At 43.6% G+C, this 17,181-nt stretch overlaps 1 protein-coding gene across 10 annotated transcripts; it reads left to right on the top strand.

Annotated features, from left to right (window-relative positions):
- The first annotated feature begins 6,584 nt into the window (after window positions 1–6,584).
- LOC126984729 (zinc finger protein OZF-like) lies at window positions 6,585–16,899 on the top strand. 10 transcript variants are annotated; one of them, XM_050838742.1, is made up of 5 exons: window positions 6,585–7,794; window positions 12,246–12,352; window positions 12,823–16,129; window positions 16,234–16,285; window positions 16,390–16,899. In XM_050838742.1, the coding sequence occupies exon 1, from the start codon at window positions 6,585–6,587 to the stop codon at window positions 7,524–7,526; it is 942 nt and encodes a 313-aa protein (XP_050694699.1). In that variant the 3' UTR covers window positions 7,527–7,794; window positions 12,246–12,352; window positions 12,823–16,129; window positions 16,234–16,285; window positions 16,390–16,899. The 10 variants fall into 10 exon arrangements, with proteins under 10 accessions (XP_050694699.1, XP_050694700.1, XP_050694694.1 ...); XM_050838743.1 differs by having other exon boundaries at window positions 16,234–16,337; XM_050838737.1 differs by having other exon boundaries at window positions 16,182–16,285.
- Window positions 16,900–17,181: the final 282 nt, after the last annotated feature.

Below are 17,181 nucleotides of genomic sequence, written 5' to 3'. Positions count from 1 at the left end.
CTACCTGCGCGACCTATTTGACAGGAGCTCCATGTGTCTAGAGGAGCCCCAAGTGGAACAGCTCAGGGAGCTTCTCGTGAGGAATGCAGATGTGTTTTCCACAGGAGACCTGGACTTGGGGTGTACGGACCTGGTAGAGCACCACATCGACACAGGTACTAGCCACCGCCCAGTGAAGCAAGCTCCTCGAAGGATGGCACCAGCCCGTCGCAAGGAGATGGATGAGGTAATGGATGATCTCCGGCAACAGGGGTTAATCGAGCGGTCCAGCAGCCCGTGGGCGTCTGCTGTAGTGCTCGTCAGGAAAAAGGATGGTTCCCTCAGGTGCTGCGTGGACTACCGAGCCCTCAACGATCTCACCATCAAGGATTCATACCCACTCCCACGGATCGACGACACGCTCGATGCTTTGGTGGGCTCCAAGTGGTTTTCAACACTGGATATGAAGTCTGGGTATCACCAAGTCAAAATGGCGGAGCAGGACAAAGAGAAAACAGCCTTCTCCTACGGTCAAGGCCTGTGGCAGTTTAAGGTTATGACCTTTGGCCTCTGCAACGAGCCGGCCACGTTCGAGCGGCTGATGGAAAGGGTGCTGGAAGGACTTCACTGGAAGACGGCACTCATGCATCTACCTCGACGACGTGATTGTCTTTGGCCAGACCTTCGAGCAGGAGATGGAAAGGCTATCAGAGGTTTTCGCCTGGTTTAGAGCTGCACACCTTAAGCTCAGCCCGAAGAAATGCTGTCTGTTCCAAAAGGAGGTCCAATACTTGGGACACATCGTGAGCGAGGCTGGAGTACGCACTGATCCTGAGAAGGTGACTGCGGTAAGGGACTGGCCGACACCCACCAACGTGAAGGAGCTGCGGAGCTTCCTCGAGTTGTGCTCATACTACCGCAGGTTTGTGAAAGGCTTCGCTACGATTGCTGCACCGCTGCACCTCCTGACGAAGAAGGGGAGCAAGTTAGAGTGGACAGCGGAAACTCAGATTGCCTTTGAGAAACTCAAGGAGGCCCTCATCAGCTCGCCCGTACTCACCTACCCAGACCCCTTTAAGCCTTTTATACTGGATTGTGATGCCAGTGATGAGGGGATTGGTGGAGTGCTGTCCTAGGCATGTGCCGACATGGAACGGGTTGTGGCCTACTTCAGCAAGAAGCTCACCCCAGCCGAGAAAAACTATTGCGTGACTCAGAAAGAACTCCTGGCAGTAGTCAAGAGCCTTGACTTTTTCCATGCTTACCTGTACGGTGCAACTTTCACCATCCGCACGGATCACGCTGCATTGCGGTGGCTGAAGTCACTGAAAAACCCTGAGGGCCAGCTTGCTCGCTGGATAGGTAAACTAGAGCAGCATCACTACACTATTGTGCACCGGTCTGGGCTAACACACGGTAACGCGGACAGCTTGAGCCGGCGCCCCTGCCTACCTGAGTGTCAGCATTGCCTCCAGAGGGAAAGCGTCCGGAATATGTGCCGCCGCACTACAGTGGAACAGACAGCGGAGGTGCCATGGGAAGACTTGGGAAAACTGCAGCGGGAGGACCGAGATTTGAGACCAATTATGGAGTGGCTGAGTCAGTCGTCAACGCGACCTGGGTGGGAAGTAATCTCGAGAGAAAGCCCTACCACCAAGAATTACTGGATTCAGTGGGACACTCTTCGGATGGACGACGGGGTGTTGCAGCGACGCTGGGTCTCTCATGATGGTCTTGACCACTACTGGTCCACGGTGCTACCTATGAAGTCCCGGGAAGGCGTTTTGAAAGAAATGCACGACAGCATCACCAGCGGACACCTTTGGGTAAAGAAGACAGTGAGTCGCCTGCGCCAAAGGTTCTATTGGGTTGGCATGAGGAAGGACGTGGAAGAATGGTGTCACGCGTGTGAGGTGTGCTGTGCAAAAAAGGGCCCCAAGAAGCGTCACCGTGCCCCATTGCAACTATACCAGGTTGGAGCCACCATGGAACGGGTGGCAGTGGATATAGCAGGACCCTTGCCTCTGACGACGAACGGAAGTAGGTACATCTGCGTCACAATGGATTACTTCACCAAGTGGCCGGAAACCTACGCCATCCCTGACCACGAAGCCTCTACCATCGCCAAGGTTTTGGTGGAGGAGTTTTTCTGTCGCTTCGGTGTACCTAACGAGCTCCATTCCGACCAGGGAAGGAATTTTGAGTCAACAGTCCTTGCTGAGTGCTGCAAGCTTCTGGGTATCAAGAAGACCCGGACCGCCCCTCTGCACCCACAGTCAGATGGAATGGTGGAGAGGTTTAATTGGACGTTGGGCCAGGAGTTGGCCAAGCAGTGCAACAATGATCAGTCTTCATGGGATCAGAAGCTGCCTGCGCTTCTCATGGCCTACAGGTCTGCCGCCCACGAGACTACGGGGTATTCACCGGCAAAGCTGATGTTTGGACGTGAGCTGCGATTGTCGGTGGACTTACTGACAGGAAGGCCTCCTGGGGAAAGCCTTCCAAGGGACGCCTCCAGTTTTGCCCGTCAACTAGAGGAATGGCTGGAAGAGGTGCACCATCAAGTCCGTGGTGCCTTGAAGTTCTCCAGGGAGGCCATGAAGCGCGGTTACAATAATTATGAGGGCAAGCCATGTTGACTTTAAGGAAGGAGACCCACGTGACTTTAAGGAAGGAGACCAAGTCTGGCTTTACAACCCGCAGAGGAAGAAAGAACAGTCTCCGAAGTTACCGAGCCCCTGGGAAGGCCCTTAATTATACTGTGCTAGAACGCCTCTCCGACGTGACTTACCGAATCCGGAGAACGGAAAGGACCAAACCGAAAGCTGTCCACGTCAACCGGCTATGGAGGTACCACGGTCCGGGAAACTACACCTGGAACAACTACAGACACCCAGCAGCCGACGAAAACGCAAGGGACGTCCAGGACCGAGAGGAGGCCGACGACGACATGGACCTTGCAGCCAATCGAGGGAGATAACCTCCCGGCTTCGGCAGATGTTCCAAGGACACCCCAAGATGCGGACGACGACGAGGCGCACCATGAGACAGACGCGCAGGAAGCACCGAACAGAAGACAGAGACAACACAAAGGAACACAAAGGAAGAACAAACAACAGCAGACCTGCTGGTCCTTTCGAGGTTGTTTGTGACAAGCTACAAATCTACTAACTATCTGAAGAAGGATGAAGGCAGGCAAGAAGGCTCCCCCTCCCCCCCACCCCCATCCCCAAGCTGGAGCAAAAAAGAAAAAAAAAACCACAGCATGCATGGAAAAATGGAGAAATTTATAGGAAAGAGGAAAGAATACCATTACTGCTACTATAAAAACGCAAATAAAAGCGGACAAGGACACCAGTATTCGAAGAACTTATTACGACTACGGAGTAATATCTAGTTGCTGGTTGGATTCAAAACACTTTGTCTATCTAATTCTTGAAGGCCGTAACTGTTGTTGTACTATCAACGACATCAAGGTAGAGAGTTCCACATTAACAACTCGATTGAAGAAGAAAGTGTTTTTTTTTCAGTGACGAGAATCTTTTACCACTTATCTTCAAATTGTGATTTCTTCTATTGTTCTATTTGATCGATCAATTGTAAAGTAATCTTCCGCATTAATATCACTGAATCCTTTGAACATTTAAAACACTTCTATTAGATCGCCTCGCATTCTTCGTTTTGATAGGCTGAATAAATTTACTTTTTTGTTCATTATGACAAATTTCTCTAAGCCTTTGTTCATATGAACAAATTTCTCAACCTAGGAATCATCTTTGTTACTCTTCGTTGGACCCGTCCAACTTTCTATGTCTTTTTTGTAGTAGGGAGACCAAAACTGTACACAGTACTCTAGACGGGGTCGAACCAACGAATTATACAGTTTTAATATTACTTTTCCGATTTATTAACTTAGACTCGTCCGATGAAGCCAACCAATTTGTTTTTGGTTTTAACTACCTCTGAACGATGCTGACCGGGCGTTAAATCGCTTGATATAGTGATTCCAAGATCCTTTCTACTTTTACTGCAGAAAAGTTGTTGGCCATTCATTACGTACCGAACAATTGTTATTTTTTCCGATGTGCAACACTTTACATTTCTCAACGTTAAATTTCATTTGCCATTGATTGGCCCAACGTGCAAGTCGATCTATATCTGATTGTAATATCGCAGTTACTTTACTAGCAATTTTTTGTGTCATCAAAAATTTTTGATACTTGCAATGAGCATCATCGATATCATTAACATAAATTAAGAAGAGCATGGGGGGGCAAGCACTGATTGAGGTACGCCGCTTTTTGACATCGAGCCAGTTAGATGTTTCCGCTCAGAGAGCCAGTCCGCAAGCCAATTGTGAAATGTTACCCGAGATACCGTGCGCCAGTAGTTTGCTGAGCAATCGTTGGTGGGGATATATGATATCTACTGATCTGCTTTCATCGAACACCTCAAAAAAAAAAAAATCAGTAAGTTAGTCAAACACGAACGTTTTACTACGGAAGCCATGTTGCGAATAGAAAAAAATCAAGTAAGTTAGTCAAACACGAACGTTTACTACGGAAGCCATGTTGCGAATTATTTATTATATTATTTTTTCGAGAAGAATTTCCATATTATCGCGAATGATAGTCTCCATTAACTTACAAACAATAGATGTCAGGCTAATTGGTCGATAGTTTCCTGGATGAGACTTGTCCCCTTTTTGAAAATTGAGCTGTTAAAGATTTATATGATGGAGAGCGAGAGCGGTTGATTTTGATTGATTTTTTTTTCTTTTTAAGTAATATTCTGACCAGGACCAGGCTTTGCTTTTTTTTTCTTTTTTTCTAATGTGCGTAAATGTCACTTTCTTACGATGAGCACGCCACTTAACATCTGTTTGTCAGCCTCGCTCTGAGATGATATGTACCTACTGTATACGCGTTTTTTTAGAGATAGGCTATTTTGAATTTCGTTATTCCACCATTTGGGTTTCTTCTTAGAAGCTGAACGTCTGTTACGATAGGGTACGCATATGCTTATGGCATTGTTCAATATTGTGGTGAAGGCCCCCCAAGATTTATCAATATCTGTTTCCGCCGTGATTTCAGTCCAGTCAGAATTATTTAGAATTGATCGGAGTCTTACGAAATTCGCTCTCTGATAATCAGGCACCTTTTCTTTACTAGGAGTTACTTTACTTTCTTTCATATTGATGCTGAATGTGATTGTTCGGTGATCGCTAGAGAAGTTACGCTGTGGACGCAGGCGTCCACAGCGATACGACGATTATTATGTTTTTGATTAATTCTCTTATGTTTTAAGTGTGTGATCGGGACGATCACAGTTAAGAGGGGGGGATATTGTTGTGCTGGAAGCTTCCCCCGGCGTCTATGGGCCTCAAGAAGGCTCCGGGAGGAGCGAGCAGGGGAGCGGGGAAAGCCTTGTCCGCGCCCCGCAGGGCGCGGCCAGACGCCAGGCGGGAAGTGTTGCCATCTCGCATATATTTTTGCTACATGTTCTTGTATGATCTAAAATATACTGTAACATTCTAGACTGTACTGTTCTGGATATATATAGGAGAAGAGGGGGAGAGGAGACAGTCCCAGTCATAGTAAGCTAGTGGTAAGTGAAGAGTCAGAGTGAAGTGTACTACTAAGGAAGAATATTAAACTACAGAAACTGTGCAAAGTGTTTACATATCTCCCTCCCACGGAGTCTCCTGACGGCGACACGGAACCCAAGTAACACGTCCGGCATAACAATATATTTCGTCCGATGCGGAAATGTACTTTACAAAAAAACTGTTGCAACGGTTTTGGGTCCACTTTAGCACGTTTGAGGAGCAGTTGGCAACACTGCCGGGACAACAACAACACCACCGCTTTGCCTGGAAGGTTTCCGACCCTCACTGCCCCTGTTGCTGCTGCTGCTGCAGGACCGTCGAGGAGACCATTGGGCACCTGCTGCTGCTGCTGCTGCAGGACCGTCGAGGAGACCATTGGGCACCTCCTGCTGCTGCTGCTGCAGGAGCACCTGCTGCTGCTGCTGCTGGACCGTCGAGGAGACCATTGAGCACCTGCTGCTGCTGCTGCTGAAGGACCGTCGAGGAGACCATTGGGCACCTCCTGCTGCTGCTGCTGCTGCTACAGGACCGTCGAGGAGACCATTGGGCACCTGCTGCTGCTGCTGCTGCTGCAGGACCGTCGAGGAGACCATTGGGCACCTGCTGCTGCTGCTGCTGCTGGACCGTCGAGGAGACCATTGGGCACCTCCTGCTGCTGCTGCTGCTGCAGGACCGTCGAGGAGACCATTGAGCACCTCCTGCTGCTGCTGCTGCTGCTGTACTGCCCCGCCTCCACTCCCAGCCACGACACCAACTCCCTCCCCCCCTGGACGTGGCGGCCACCTTGGACCTGGCGGCGGCAGGCGTCCACCCCACACGGCAGGAAGCAGCAGCCACCCGCCCCACCTGTGCCTTCCTCAGGAAGACGGGGCAGCCTATGAGGCCCTCACAGGACGACGCCAGGGCTCATGTGAGCGACTAGTTGCCGCGACCCATAACAACAACAACAACACTGCCTAACAGGCCCCTAGAACACCCCAGAAGAAGAAGAAGAGGCATGAGTACCCCGGAAAAGCAGGAGCAGACTGCTGCAGGGGGCAGGAGGGTCAGAGGTAAGCAGATGAAGCAACTTGCTGCTGGCAACTCCAGCAACAAAGGAGAGAGGAAGTTTGTGTGTCTGGAGTGTGGAAAAGAATTCACCTCAAGGGAAGGCCTAAGATATCACACCCTTACACACACTGGTGTCAAGAACTATGAGTGTAAGGAATGTGGGAAACAATTCATCCAGAAGAGTCACCTTGATACACACACCCTTACACACACTGGTGTGAAGAACTATGAATGTATGGAATGTGGGAAAAAATTCATCCAGAAGAGTACCCTTGATACACACACCCTTACACACACTGGTGTGAAAAACTATGAATGTAAGGAATGTGGGAAAAAATTCAGCCTGAAGGGTAACCTTGATAGACACACCCTTACACACACTGGTGTGCAGAACTATGAATGTGAGGAATGTGGGAAAAAATTCAGCCTGAAGGGTAACCTTGATAGACACACCCTTACACACACTGGTGTGAAGAACTATGAATGTAAGGAATGTACAAAGAAATTCAGGCATAAGTGTCATCTTGATGAACACACCCTTACACACACAGGTATGAAGAACTATGAATGTAAGGTATGTGGGAAAAAGTTCAGCCAGAAGGGTACCCTTAATACACACACCCTTACACACACTGGTGTTAAGAACTATGAATGTAAGGAATGTGGAAAAAAATTCAGCCGGAAGGGTTACCTTGATGAACACACCCTTACACACACTGGTGTAAAGAGTCATGAGTGTGAAGAGTGCGGGAAGAGGTTCAGTAGGAAGCAGGCACTCAATCAACATGTCTTCAGGCACTATGGCCTTAGAGAGTTCAAGTGTGATGTTTGTGGAAAGCTCTTTAAGACAAGGGGTGACATTGCCAAGCACATGAAGACCCACTTCTGAAGTGTGTCTGGCTACAGTAGTTATAGTGACCAGGGTGATAGCAGCAGCTGAGCCTGATAGGGAAAGGGAAGTGAAGGAGAGGTAAAAGTGATCTTGTAAGACAAGGAAGAAAGAAGGCTTGCCTGTGAAGTGATAAAAGGAGAGGAGCCACAGCCAGAAGAGGAAGGAAAATACTGATGGCTGACTTTCCACAGCTGTGGCAGCTGCACCTGGGCCTGGAGCCTGGTTGAGTCTCACAGCTGCAGTGAATTACTTACTCCTCTGTGAGGTGAGGAGCAAGAGAATGTCACCTAACACTAAAATAGCTGGAACATGTATTTATAAACCATTGCTGCAGCAAAAGAATCAATGCCTTACAGTGGTGTGCTTCACCCAAGAGTACCACTGATGCAAGTGATAATTATGACCATGTTCTCACGTCTACTCAATGTAATCCAAGGGTTTGGATTATGTCGCTGTCATGTCATGTCTGGGTAAAGGTTTCATTAGTCTCCTCCTCATCTCATTCCTCCACTACTCATCTCATTCTTCCACCTCTCATCTCATTTTTTCACTATTCATCTCATTCTCCACTTCTGAGGCTCATTTCATTCTTCCACTACTCATCTCATTTCTCCACTACTCATCACATTCTTTCACTTCTCATCTCATTCTTCCAGTACTCATTTCATTCTTCCACTACTCATTTCATTCTTCCACTACTCATCTCATTCTTCCACTTCAAATCATTTTTCCACTACTCATCTCATTCTTCCACTACTCGTCTCATTCTTCCACTTCTCATCTCATTCTTCCACTTCTCATCTCATTCTTACACTACTCATCTCATTCTTACACTACTCATCTCATTCTTACACTTCTCATCTCATTCTTACACTACTCATCTCATTCTTACACTACTCATCTCATTCTTCCAATACTCATCTCATTCTTCCAATACTCATCTCATTCTTCCACTTCTCATCTCATTTTTCCACTACTCATTCTTCCATACTCATTTCATTCTTCCACTACTCTTCTTATTCTTCCACTACCCATTCTTCCACTTTTCATCTCATTCTTCCACTACTCATCTCATTCTTCCAATACTCATCTAATTTTTCCAATACTCATCTCATTCTTCCACTTATCATCTCATTCTTCCACTACTCATCTCATTCTTCCACTAATCATCTCATTCTTCCACTACTCATCTCATTCTTTCACTACTCATCTCATTCTTCCAATACTCATCTCATTCTTCCAATACTCATTCTTCCACTATTCATTTTATTCTTCTACTATTCATTTCATTCTTCCACTATTCATCTCATTCTTCCACTACTCATCTCATTCTTCCACTTCTCATCCCATTCTTCCACTACTCATTTCATTCTTCCACTACTCATCTCATTCTTCTACTTCTCATCTCATTCTTCCACTACTCATTTCATTCTTCCACTACTCATTTCATTCTTCCACTATTCATTCTTCCACTACTCATTTCATTCTTCTACTTCTCATCCCATTCTTCCACTACTCATTTCATTCTTCCACTACTCATTTCATTCTTCCACTACTCATTTCATTCTTCCACTACTCATTTCATTCTTCCACTATTCATTTCATTCTTCCATTACTTATTTTATTCTTCCACTATTCATCTCATTCTTCCTCTACTCATCTCATTTTTCCTTTACTCATCTCATTCTTCCCTTTCTCATCTCATTCTGTATCTCATTCTCATCTCGTTCTGTATCGTCTCCATCAGTTCTTCTGCCCCGCACAGTTGCTAGCCATATACAGGGGCCTTGTCCACCCTCGTATGGAGTATGCATCTCATGTTTGGGGGGCTCCACTCTAACAGCTCTTCTGGACAGAGTGGAGTCTACCAGCCGTACCATTAGGCAGCCTCTAAACCTTCCTCCTCCTCTTCCCTTAAACGGTATCCCCTTTCTGCCGGATACTATAAGGTGATCTTGGTCCCTTCCTCCACTAGAGCTTCTTCCGAGTTGGGTTGGTAGCCTCTGTAAACATCTCTACACGGAAATATTGATAATTGAAGCATTTTACATATATTTTACATATATATCAATGTATAATCACAAAGAAAATGGTTGATTGAAAGGCAAATATAGGTATAATTGGGGACATAGCATGAGTGATAGGGTTGGCATCCCTGCGCGGCCTGTGTTTCCACGAGGCCTATGAGACGGGAGGCCTTGGGGATGGGAAGTGACGTCAGCACCCCTTGGTTTCCACATGTGCCCGACGTTATCGCTTCTCTGCCCCTCGCTGCCATCCCGTCAAGCAAGGGGCCGTTAGAAAAGTGCTCGAGCCCCATCGGAGCTATAGGAAATGACTACCTAGCTCCTTGAGTTGACCAAGGAGGCGTGTTGACACGGCAACTTGGCAAGGGTTAAAAATCATGATACAATCCTAAAGTCTTAAACAAAACCTTAAATCATTTATTTAAAAAAACTTTTGCAGATTCATATTAGATCAAATACGTTTCATTATAATTCCTGGATCATTTATTACTATATTAATGAGAGAAATGCAGAATTGACGCATAAAATATGCGAAGGGGCTCACGAGGATGTACCTATCTCGACCCCTTGCCAGATTCCAACAATTTCGCCCGTCAACACCTTTCCTTCACTTACGGTGAGGGCCCCTCGAAGATTATGGTATGAGAAATTGGCTGAAGAGCTTCTATAGTCGAGGAGGCTGCCTTCTGGTACGGCCGTTAGGCTCTTTGTCTCATCAGCTCTCCTCCTCTTACTGATAGTCTCCTGCCTCTTAAATTCCATCGCCATGTTGCCTCTCTTTCTATCTTCTATCGATATTTTCACGCTGACTGCTCTTCTGAACTTGCTAACTGCATGCCTCCCCCCCTCCTGCGGCCTCGCCTCACACGACTATCTGATCAAGCTCATCCCTATACTGTCCAAACCCCTTATGCAAGAGTTAACCAGCATCTTCACTCTTTCATCCCTCACGCTGGTAAACTCTGGAACAATTTTCCTTCATCTGTATTTCCTCCTGTCTTCGACTTGAACTCTTTCAAGAGGAGGGTATCAGGACACCTCTCCTCCCAAAATTGATTTCTCTTTTTGGCTAATCCTATGTACTTTATTCAGGAGCAGTGAGTAGCATTTTTTTTTTCTTTTTTTTATGCCCTGAACGGTCTCCTCTGCTGTAAAAAAAAAAATCATTCTTCCACTACTTTTTTTCATTCTTCCACTGCTCATCTCATTCTTCCACTACTTACCTATTTCATTCATCCACTTATCATCTCATTCTTCCATTACTCATATCATTCTTCCACTACTCATCTCATTCTTCCACTTCTCATCTCATTCTTCCACTACTTAACTCGTTCTTCCACATCTCATCTCATTCATCCATTACTCATCTCATTCTTCCACTACTCATCTCATTCTTCCACTTCTCATCTCATTCTTCCACTACTTAACTCATTCTTCCACTTCTCATCTCATTCTTCCACTTCTCATCTCATTCTTCCCCTTCTCATCTCATTCTTCCACTACTCATCTCATTCTTCCACTACTCATCTCATTCTTCCACTACTCATCTCATTCTTCCACTACTCATCTCATTCTTCCACTACTCATCTCGTTCTTCCACTACACATCTCATTATACTCTACTACTTTATTTCATCTTTGTTCTTCATTCATTCATCATTTATTCCTTTTCTTCCTTCCTTCCTTTCCTTCTTCAACTCCCTCGCCTCCTTCCCTCCCTGTCCTCCTTCTGAAGATCTATGTAGATCTATGTAAATCTGCTACTGATGATGATGACAATAATATTATCACGTTAATATGGCAGGTGGTTTTTGTTCCCTTGACGTCACTTTGGGTCATTGGGGACGCATATGCCTTGTTGCTAGTCACTAATAATGGCTCAAGGACACACTACTACCCTCCATGTAATATATAATAGTAAGCCGAGGCCAAGTCCCTGTGTCCGAGTCCCCTCCTCTGTGAACAATCCTGCTTGTTAATTTTGCCTTCCAGTGAGTTACCTGTGTGCTTGTTAACCTGTATTTGTTACCTGTTGCCTTTCTTTTCACTGGTTAATGGTTACTTTGTTTTCCCTGTCCCTCCCTCATTAGTAATTCCCTATAGTTAAGTTGTATTCCTGTCCCTTGCTAATGATATCTTGCAGTTTTAAGTCTTACCTAATTTTGTCTTTGCATCATTAACCCGGTAGCAGTGACGGGCCAAATTTGTGGCTTTACTGTGTAGCAGTGACGGGCCAAATTTGTGCCATGATATAAACCCCCTAAAATAGATGATACATAATCTGATCACGAATGCTTTGATATATGTTATTAAATGGTTTGTGTGAGGGGTGATTTTTTCTCATTTTTCTTGCTTGGAGGGACCATTAAGAAACAGTCAGTGTTCCATCTTTTGAAACTTTTTAGATTTTTTCATTAAAGCGGAGAGAGTTTTTGGCATACACGTCTTGTAGCATATTCCATAGATCTGTTGTCTGTCTGGAAAGATGGATTTTCTTATAGCCTTCTTAAATTAATGGTCTCTACATAGTTTGTCTATTTTCAATCTGCTGCTCTGTCTGGAAAGCTGGATTATCTCACGTCATTAGAATGCAATTGATACCTTTTCTTGGGCTTTGGAAAGAGTTGATGTGAGGGGAAGTGTTGAGGATGCCCGCCTACAGTCCTTGCTGAGCAGTTTGTGTCTTTCAGAGCATGTGAAGCAGTTTGCCAACCTGGTCCTGGCCCTCATGATGCTGTTCGCCACGTACAATCACTGGATGGTGGCCGACAAGTTTGAGAGACTCGCCCCCTCACTGGTAATTATGCCCCGTTGTCATTTTTCCTTCTCTCTGTTCAGGGGCAGGACCTAGTGTTTTTTATGCCTTTTTTGTTTTATTGCCCTTGAACCCTAAAAGATAAAACTTCATAACCTCCCCTAATCTAACTTAATCTCCCCTAACCTAACCTTGCCTAACCTCCCTTAACCTTACCTTACCTAACCTCCCTTAACCTAACCTCCCCTAACCTAACCTTGCCTAACCTTACCTAACCTCCCCTAACCTAACCTTAACTAACCTCCTCTAACCTAACCTCCCCAAACTTAACCTTACCTAACCTAACCACCCCTAACTTAACCTTACCTAACCTCCCCTAACTTAACCTTAACTGACCTAACCTCCCCTAATTTAACCTTACCTAACCTACCTTAACTTAACCTTACCTTACCTAACCTCCCCTAACTTAACCTAATCTCACCTCTCCTAACCTCCCCTCCCCTCCCCCCCAGGTGTTCTTCATGCTAACCTGCCGGCTCATCGCTGAGTACCAAATACACTGGAAGGAGAAGATGGACAAGGCGGCGGCAGTGGCCAAGAAGTCACCCGCCGCAGCCGCTGAAGGGAAGGACGGAGGAACAGCCGCCAACTCCATCGCTGGCGGCTCCACATCTACTCTCGTCTCCTCCTCCTCAGTTGCCTCCGCCTCCTCCTCCTCCTCTTCCTCCTCTCAACATGGACGGTCAAAGAAGGATGTTTAGTGTGGAGGTGTTTGATTTGGGTATGTGGTTCAGTGTTTTTATTTATTTATTTATTTTATTTTATTTATTTATTTTTTTTTTGTGTGTGTGCGTGCGTGTGTATTTGCTACCCTGCCCTCCCTCCCTCGCCCCAATATTTGTCTCTCTTGGTGTTTGTAGGCAATAAGATGACCTTTTCCACACACCTTTATTCTTTCCCTCTTTACGACTTTATTGTAAGTATATGTAACCTTAAACAAACGAAATACAAGTTACTTGAACCCTACTCTCGAGATGTTACTTCGATCTCTGTACGTATAGGCAAGATTACATCTCTTAAAGTAACGCTATATAAGTTACGTCAACCTTAACCTGCGAGATGTTTGTATAAGTAACCTCAATTCACTGGTATGTTTGTATAAGTAACCTCATTTCACTGGTATGTTTGTATAAGTAACATCAATTCATTTCATATGTCGTATGTTACTTTGATCTGTATGTAAAGGGAAGATTACATCATTTAAACTAGCAAAATATAAGTTATGCCAACCTTACCTTTGAGATGTTTGTATAAGTAACTTCAATTCACTCGTATGTCGTATGTTTATTTGATCTCTGTACATCAAGGAGAGATTACGTCATTTAAACTAATGGAATATAACTTGTCAACCTTACCTACGAAATGCTTGTATAAGTAACTGCAATTCGTATGTTTTATGTTAATTTGATCTCTGTACGTTGAGGCAAGATTACGGCAACCCGGCACTCACTGTTATGCTCATTTCTCGTCTTTATGTAGATGTAACATTACGATCCATGTTATACTGAAGTTACTGTGTCATCCCTAACATTACGTATATGCATAGGTGGGCACGATAACAGAAAACCTTATTCCCAATAACCGATAACTGATAATGGAAAATATTATCGGTGATAACCGATATTCGTTAACTGGAGACACAAATATAGGCGATAACAATTCCCATACTCGCTAGCGATAAGTCCGATGGGCGAAAACGATACTATATTGATATTTCAAATAAAAAATCTTAGATGAATTCAAATTTTCATTATCTGTATTTTAGAAAACTTACAAAACCTGAAAACCAAACATTGACGCGTACATATGGACGGTAATACTAGAAGCGCCTGAACTGGTGTTGTGTTATTTGGCGTCCCCACCGTCAAAAGCTGGTGCATTTGTTTGCAAACACTGGCCTCTCGAGAACTGCGCATGCTCAGACCAGCAAGCGTAGACCTGTACAGGCTCACAAAGCTTTTTAACCGTAATTAAGAGTTGCTGGAAGGCTGAATCAGACATACAGTACCACTACCACCATCCCCGCTGTTTCTAGAACGACACTCTGTACGAGTTGTATGTATTTATATGTACAGAGTGTTGTTCTTGAAACAGCGAGGATCGTGGTATTATTTGTCTGATTCAGCCTTCCAGCAACTCTTAATATGTTAAAAAGCTTTGTGAGGCTGTACAGGGCTACGCTTACTGGTCTGAACAAGCGCAGTTCATGAGAGACCAATGTTTGTAAACAAAAGCGCCAGCTTTTGACGATGGGACACCAAATAACACAACACCGAGTGCCTTCAATACCATGGCATGCTCACAAACGAATATGGAATATCAAATTTGAGGCAGTGAATAAACATTTTTGGGGCAAAGTTAAATGATTTTTCTGATTTTTCTCTTTGATATATTGATTTTTGAGTCTAACATAAAAAAATAACCTAGTGTTTTAATGTTGATGATCTAAGCATGAAATCTCTTCACCGAAATACTTCATACCTCAAAGTTTTTTTCAAACAACACCGGGCGCCCGGTCCACGCATGCGCAGTAGGGAGGAGACAACGTTTTTTTTTTTTTTTTTTTTTTTTTTAGGGGTGGAAAAAGTAGCGATTATCGCTGGTTTGGTCACAAAAGTAACGAAGATACCGATATATATTTGAATAAGTAGCGGATGGCCGATAACCCGATTTTGTTATCAGCGATAAAGTATCGCGATAACTTATCGCGATAACGCCCAACTATGCGTATATGTCACTTTGGTTACTAAGTCTTGTTAACATTACTAACCATTATATTTAAGTTACTGTGTCATCCCTAACATTACGTATATGTCACTTTGGTTACTAAGTCTTGTTAACATTACTAACCATTATATTTAAGTTACTGTGTCATCCCTAACATTACGTATATGTCACTTTGGTTACTAAGTCTTGTTAACATTATTCATTTCATTTGTTAGTATGTCATCAGTAACATTTTGCATTCATTCACCGCAGTTACTAAGTCTTTAACATTACTTATCCATTTCATTTGTTACTATGCCATTTGTAACATTACGTATACATGTCTCTTTGGTTACTAAGCTTTTTTAACGTAATGTATCCATTTAATTTAAGTTACTATGTCATTTAACATTACGTATACATATCGGTGCGGTTACTATATATCTTGTAACATTACGATCCATGTCACTCAAATTAATATGCCATTTGTAACATGATGAATTCTGACACTTTAAGTTATTGTTAGTTCATCTGCAACATTATGATCCTCACCATACGTAAGTTACCATGTCCTCAGTAACATATATGTATCTATGTCACTGCTGAGTTACTGTATCTTTTTCTCTACAATCATTCTACAATCTTTCTACAATCCCTGTCATGCTTAAGTCACTACGCTGTCTGTAACGCTCGGTCCTCGTCACTTGCGTCACCATATCTTCCGTAACATTACAATCCCTATCACACTTGGGTTACTGTGTCATGTGTAGCAATGCGTACTCCTGTCCCTTCGGTTGCTAAATCTTTTGTAATATTTCTGTCACTATTAACTGGCTCTGCCCTTTGTAACACTAAGACCAAGTTACATTAGTCATTTGTTTTGTCTTTTTCTGTATGTTGAGACAAGGTTATGGAAGCTAGTCATTTGTTACATCTATTCTTCTTTAGTTCAAGACAAGGTTACATTGACTAGCCTCCGTTACGTCATGTCTGTACATTGAGACAAGGTTACGTTAGCGTCATTTGTTTCATTCTTTTTTACATCGCCGCAAGGTTATGTTTGCCAGTCATTCATTACATATGTTTTTCTTTAGTTTGAGACAAGGTTATGTTAGCCAGTCATTCATTACATATGTTTTTCTTTAGTTTGAGACAAGGTTATGTTAGCCAGTCATTCATTACATATGTTTTTCTTTAGTTTGAGACAAGGTTATGTTAGCCAGTCATTCATTACATATATTTTTCTTTAGTTTGAGACAAGGTTATGTTAGCCAGTCATTCATTACATATATTTTTCTTTAGTTTGAGACAAGGTTATGTTAGCCAGTCATTCATTACATATGTTTTTCTTTAGTTTGAGACAAGGTTACATTAGAGATTAGACAGACATTCATTATGTCATTTTTTGAACATGGTATTATCATTTATCAAGTTACGTGGGTAGTTTGGGTTTCTAATTTCTTTGCATCGAGACAAAACAATATGTAAATGGGATATACATACAAGAATTCACAGCTCAATCATGTATAGGCCTACTCTTGACAGCATCCTATACATATACATAACCCTAATTTTATGTATTCTTTAGGATGTATATTTGAGACTATTCACCTTATAGATCTCTGTGAATATGTAAATGGGAGATACATATAGGAAGTCACAGCTCAATCTTGTATAGGCCAACTCTCAACACCATCCAACAGTTACATACATAGGCCTAATTTTATGTATTCTCTAGGATGTATAGTTGAGATTATTCACTTTCTTGATCTCTGTGAATCTGTAAATGGGATATACATACAAGAATACACATCTCAATCCCCCCTCATGTATACTTCCTTAACACCTTCCTAATTTTACTTTTTTTTTTTTTTTTTTTTTTTTTTTTTTTTTTTCAACAGAGGAGACAGCTCTCAAGGGCACACAAAAAAAAGGAAACAATAATAAAAAAAAGCCTGCTACTCACTGCTCCTAAAAAGAATCCAAAGAGGTGGCCGAAAGAGAGGTCAATTTCGGAAGGTGTCCAAATACCTTCCTCTCGAAAGAGTTCAAGTTGTAGGCAGGAGGAAATGCAGATGAAGGAAGATTGTTCCAGAGATTACCAG

Source organism: Eriocheir sinensis, chromosome 57 (genome assembly GCF_024679095.1).
Source record: "Eriocheir sinensis breed Jianghai 21 chromosome 57, ASM2467909v1, whole genome shotgun sequence".
NCBI lineage: Eukaryota > Metazoa > Arthropoda > Malacostraca > Decapoda > Varunidae > Eriocheir > Eriocheir sinensis.
The sequence above is the reverse complement of the archived record's forward strand: the minus strand, read 5'-3'. Positions and strand labels throughout refer to the sequence as shown.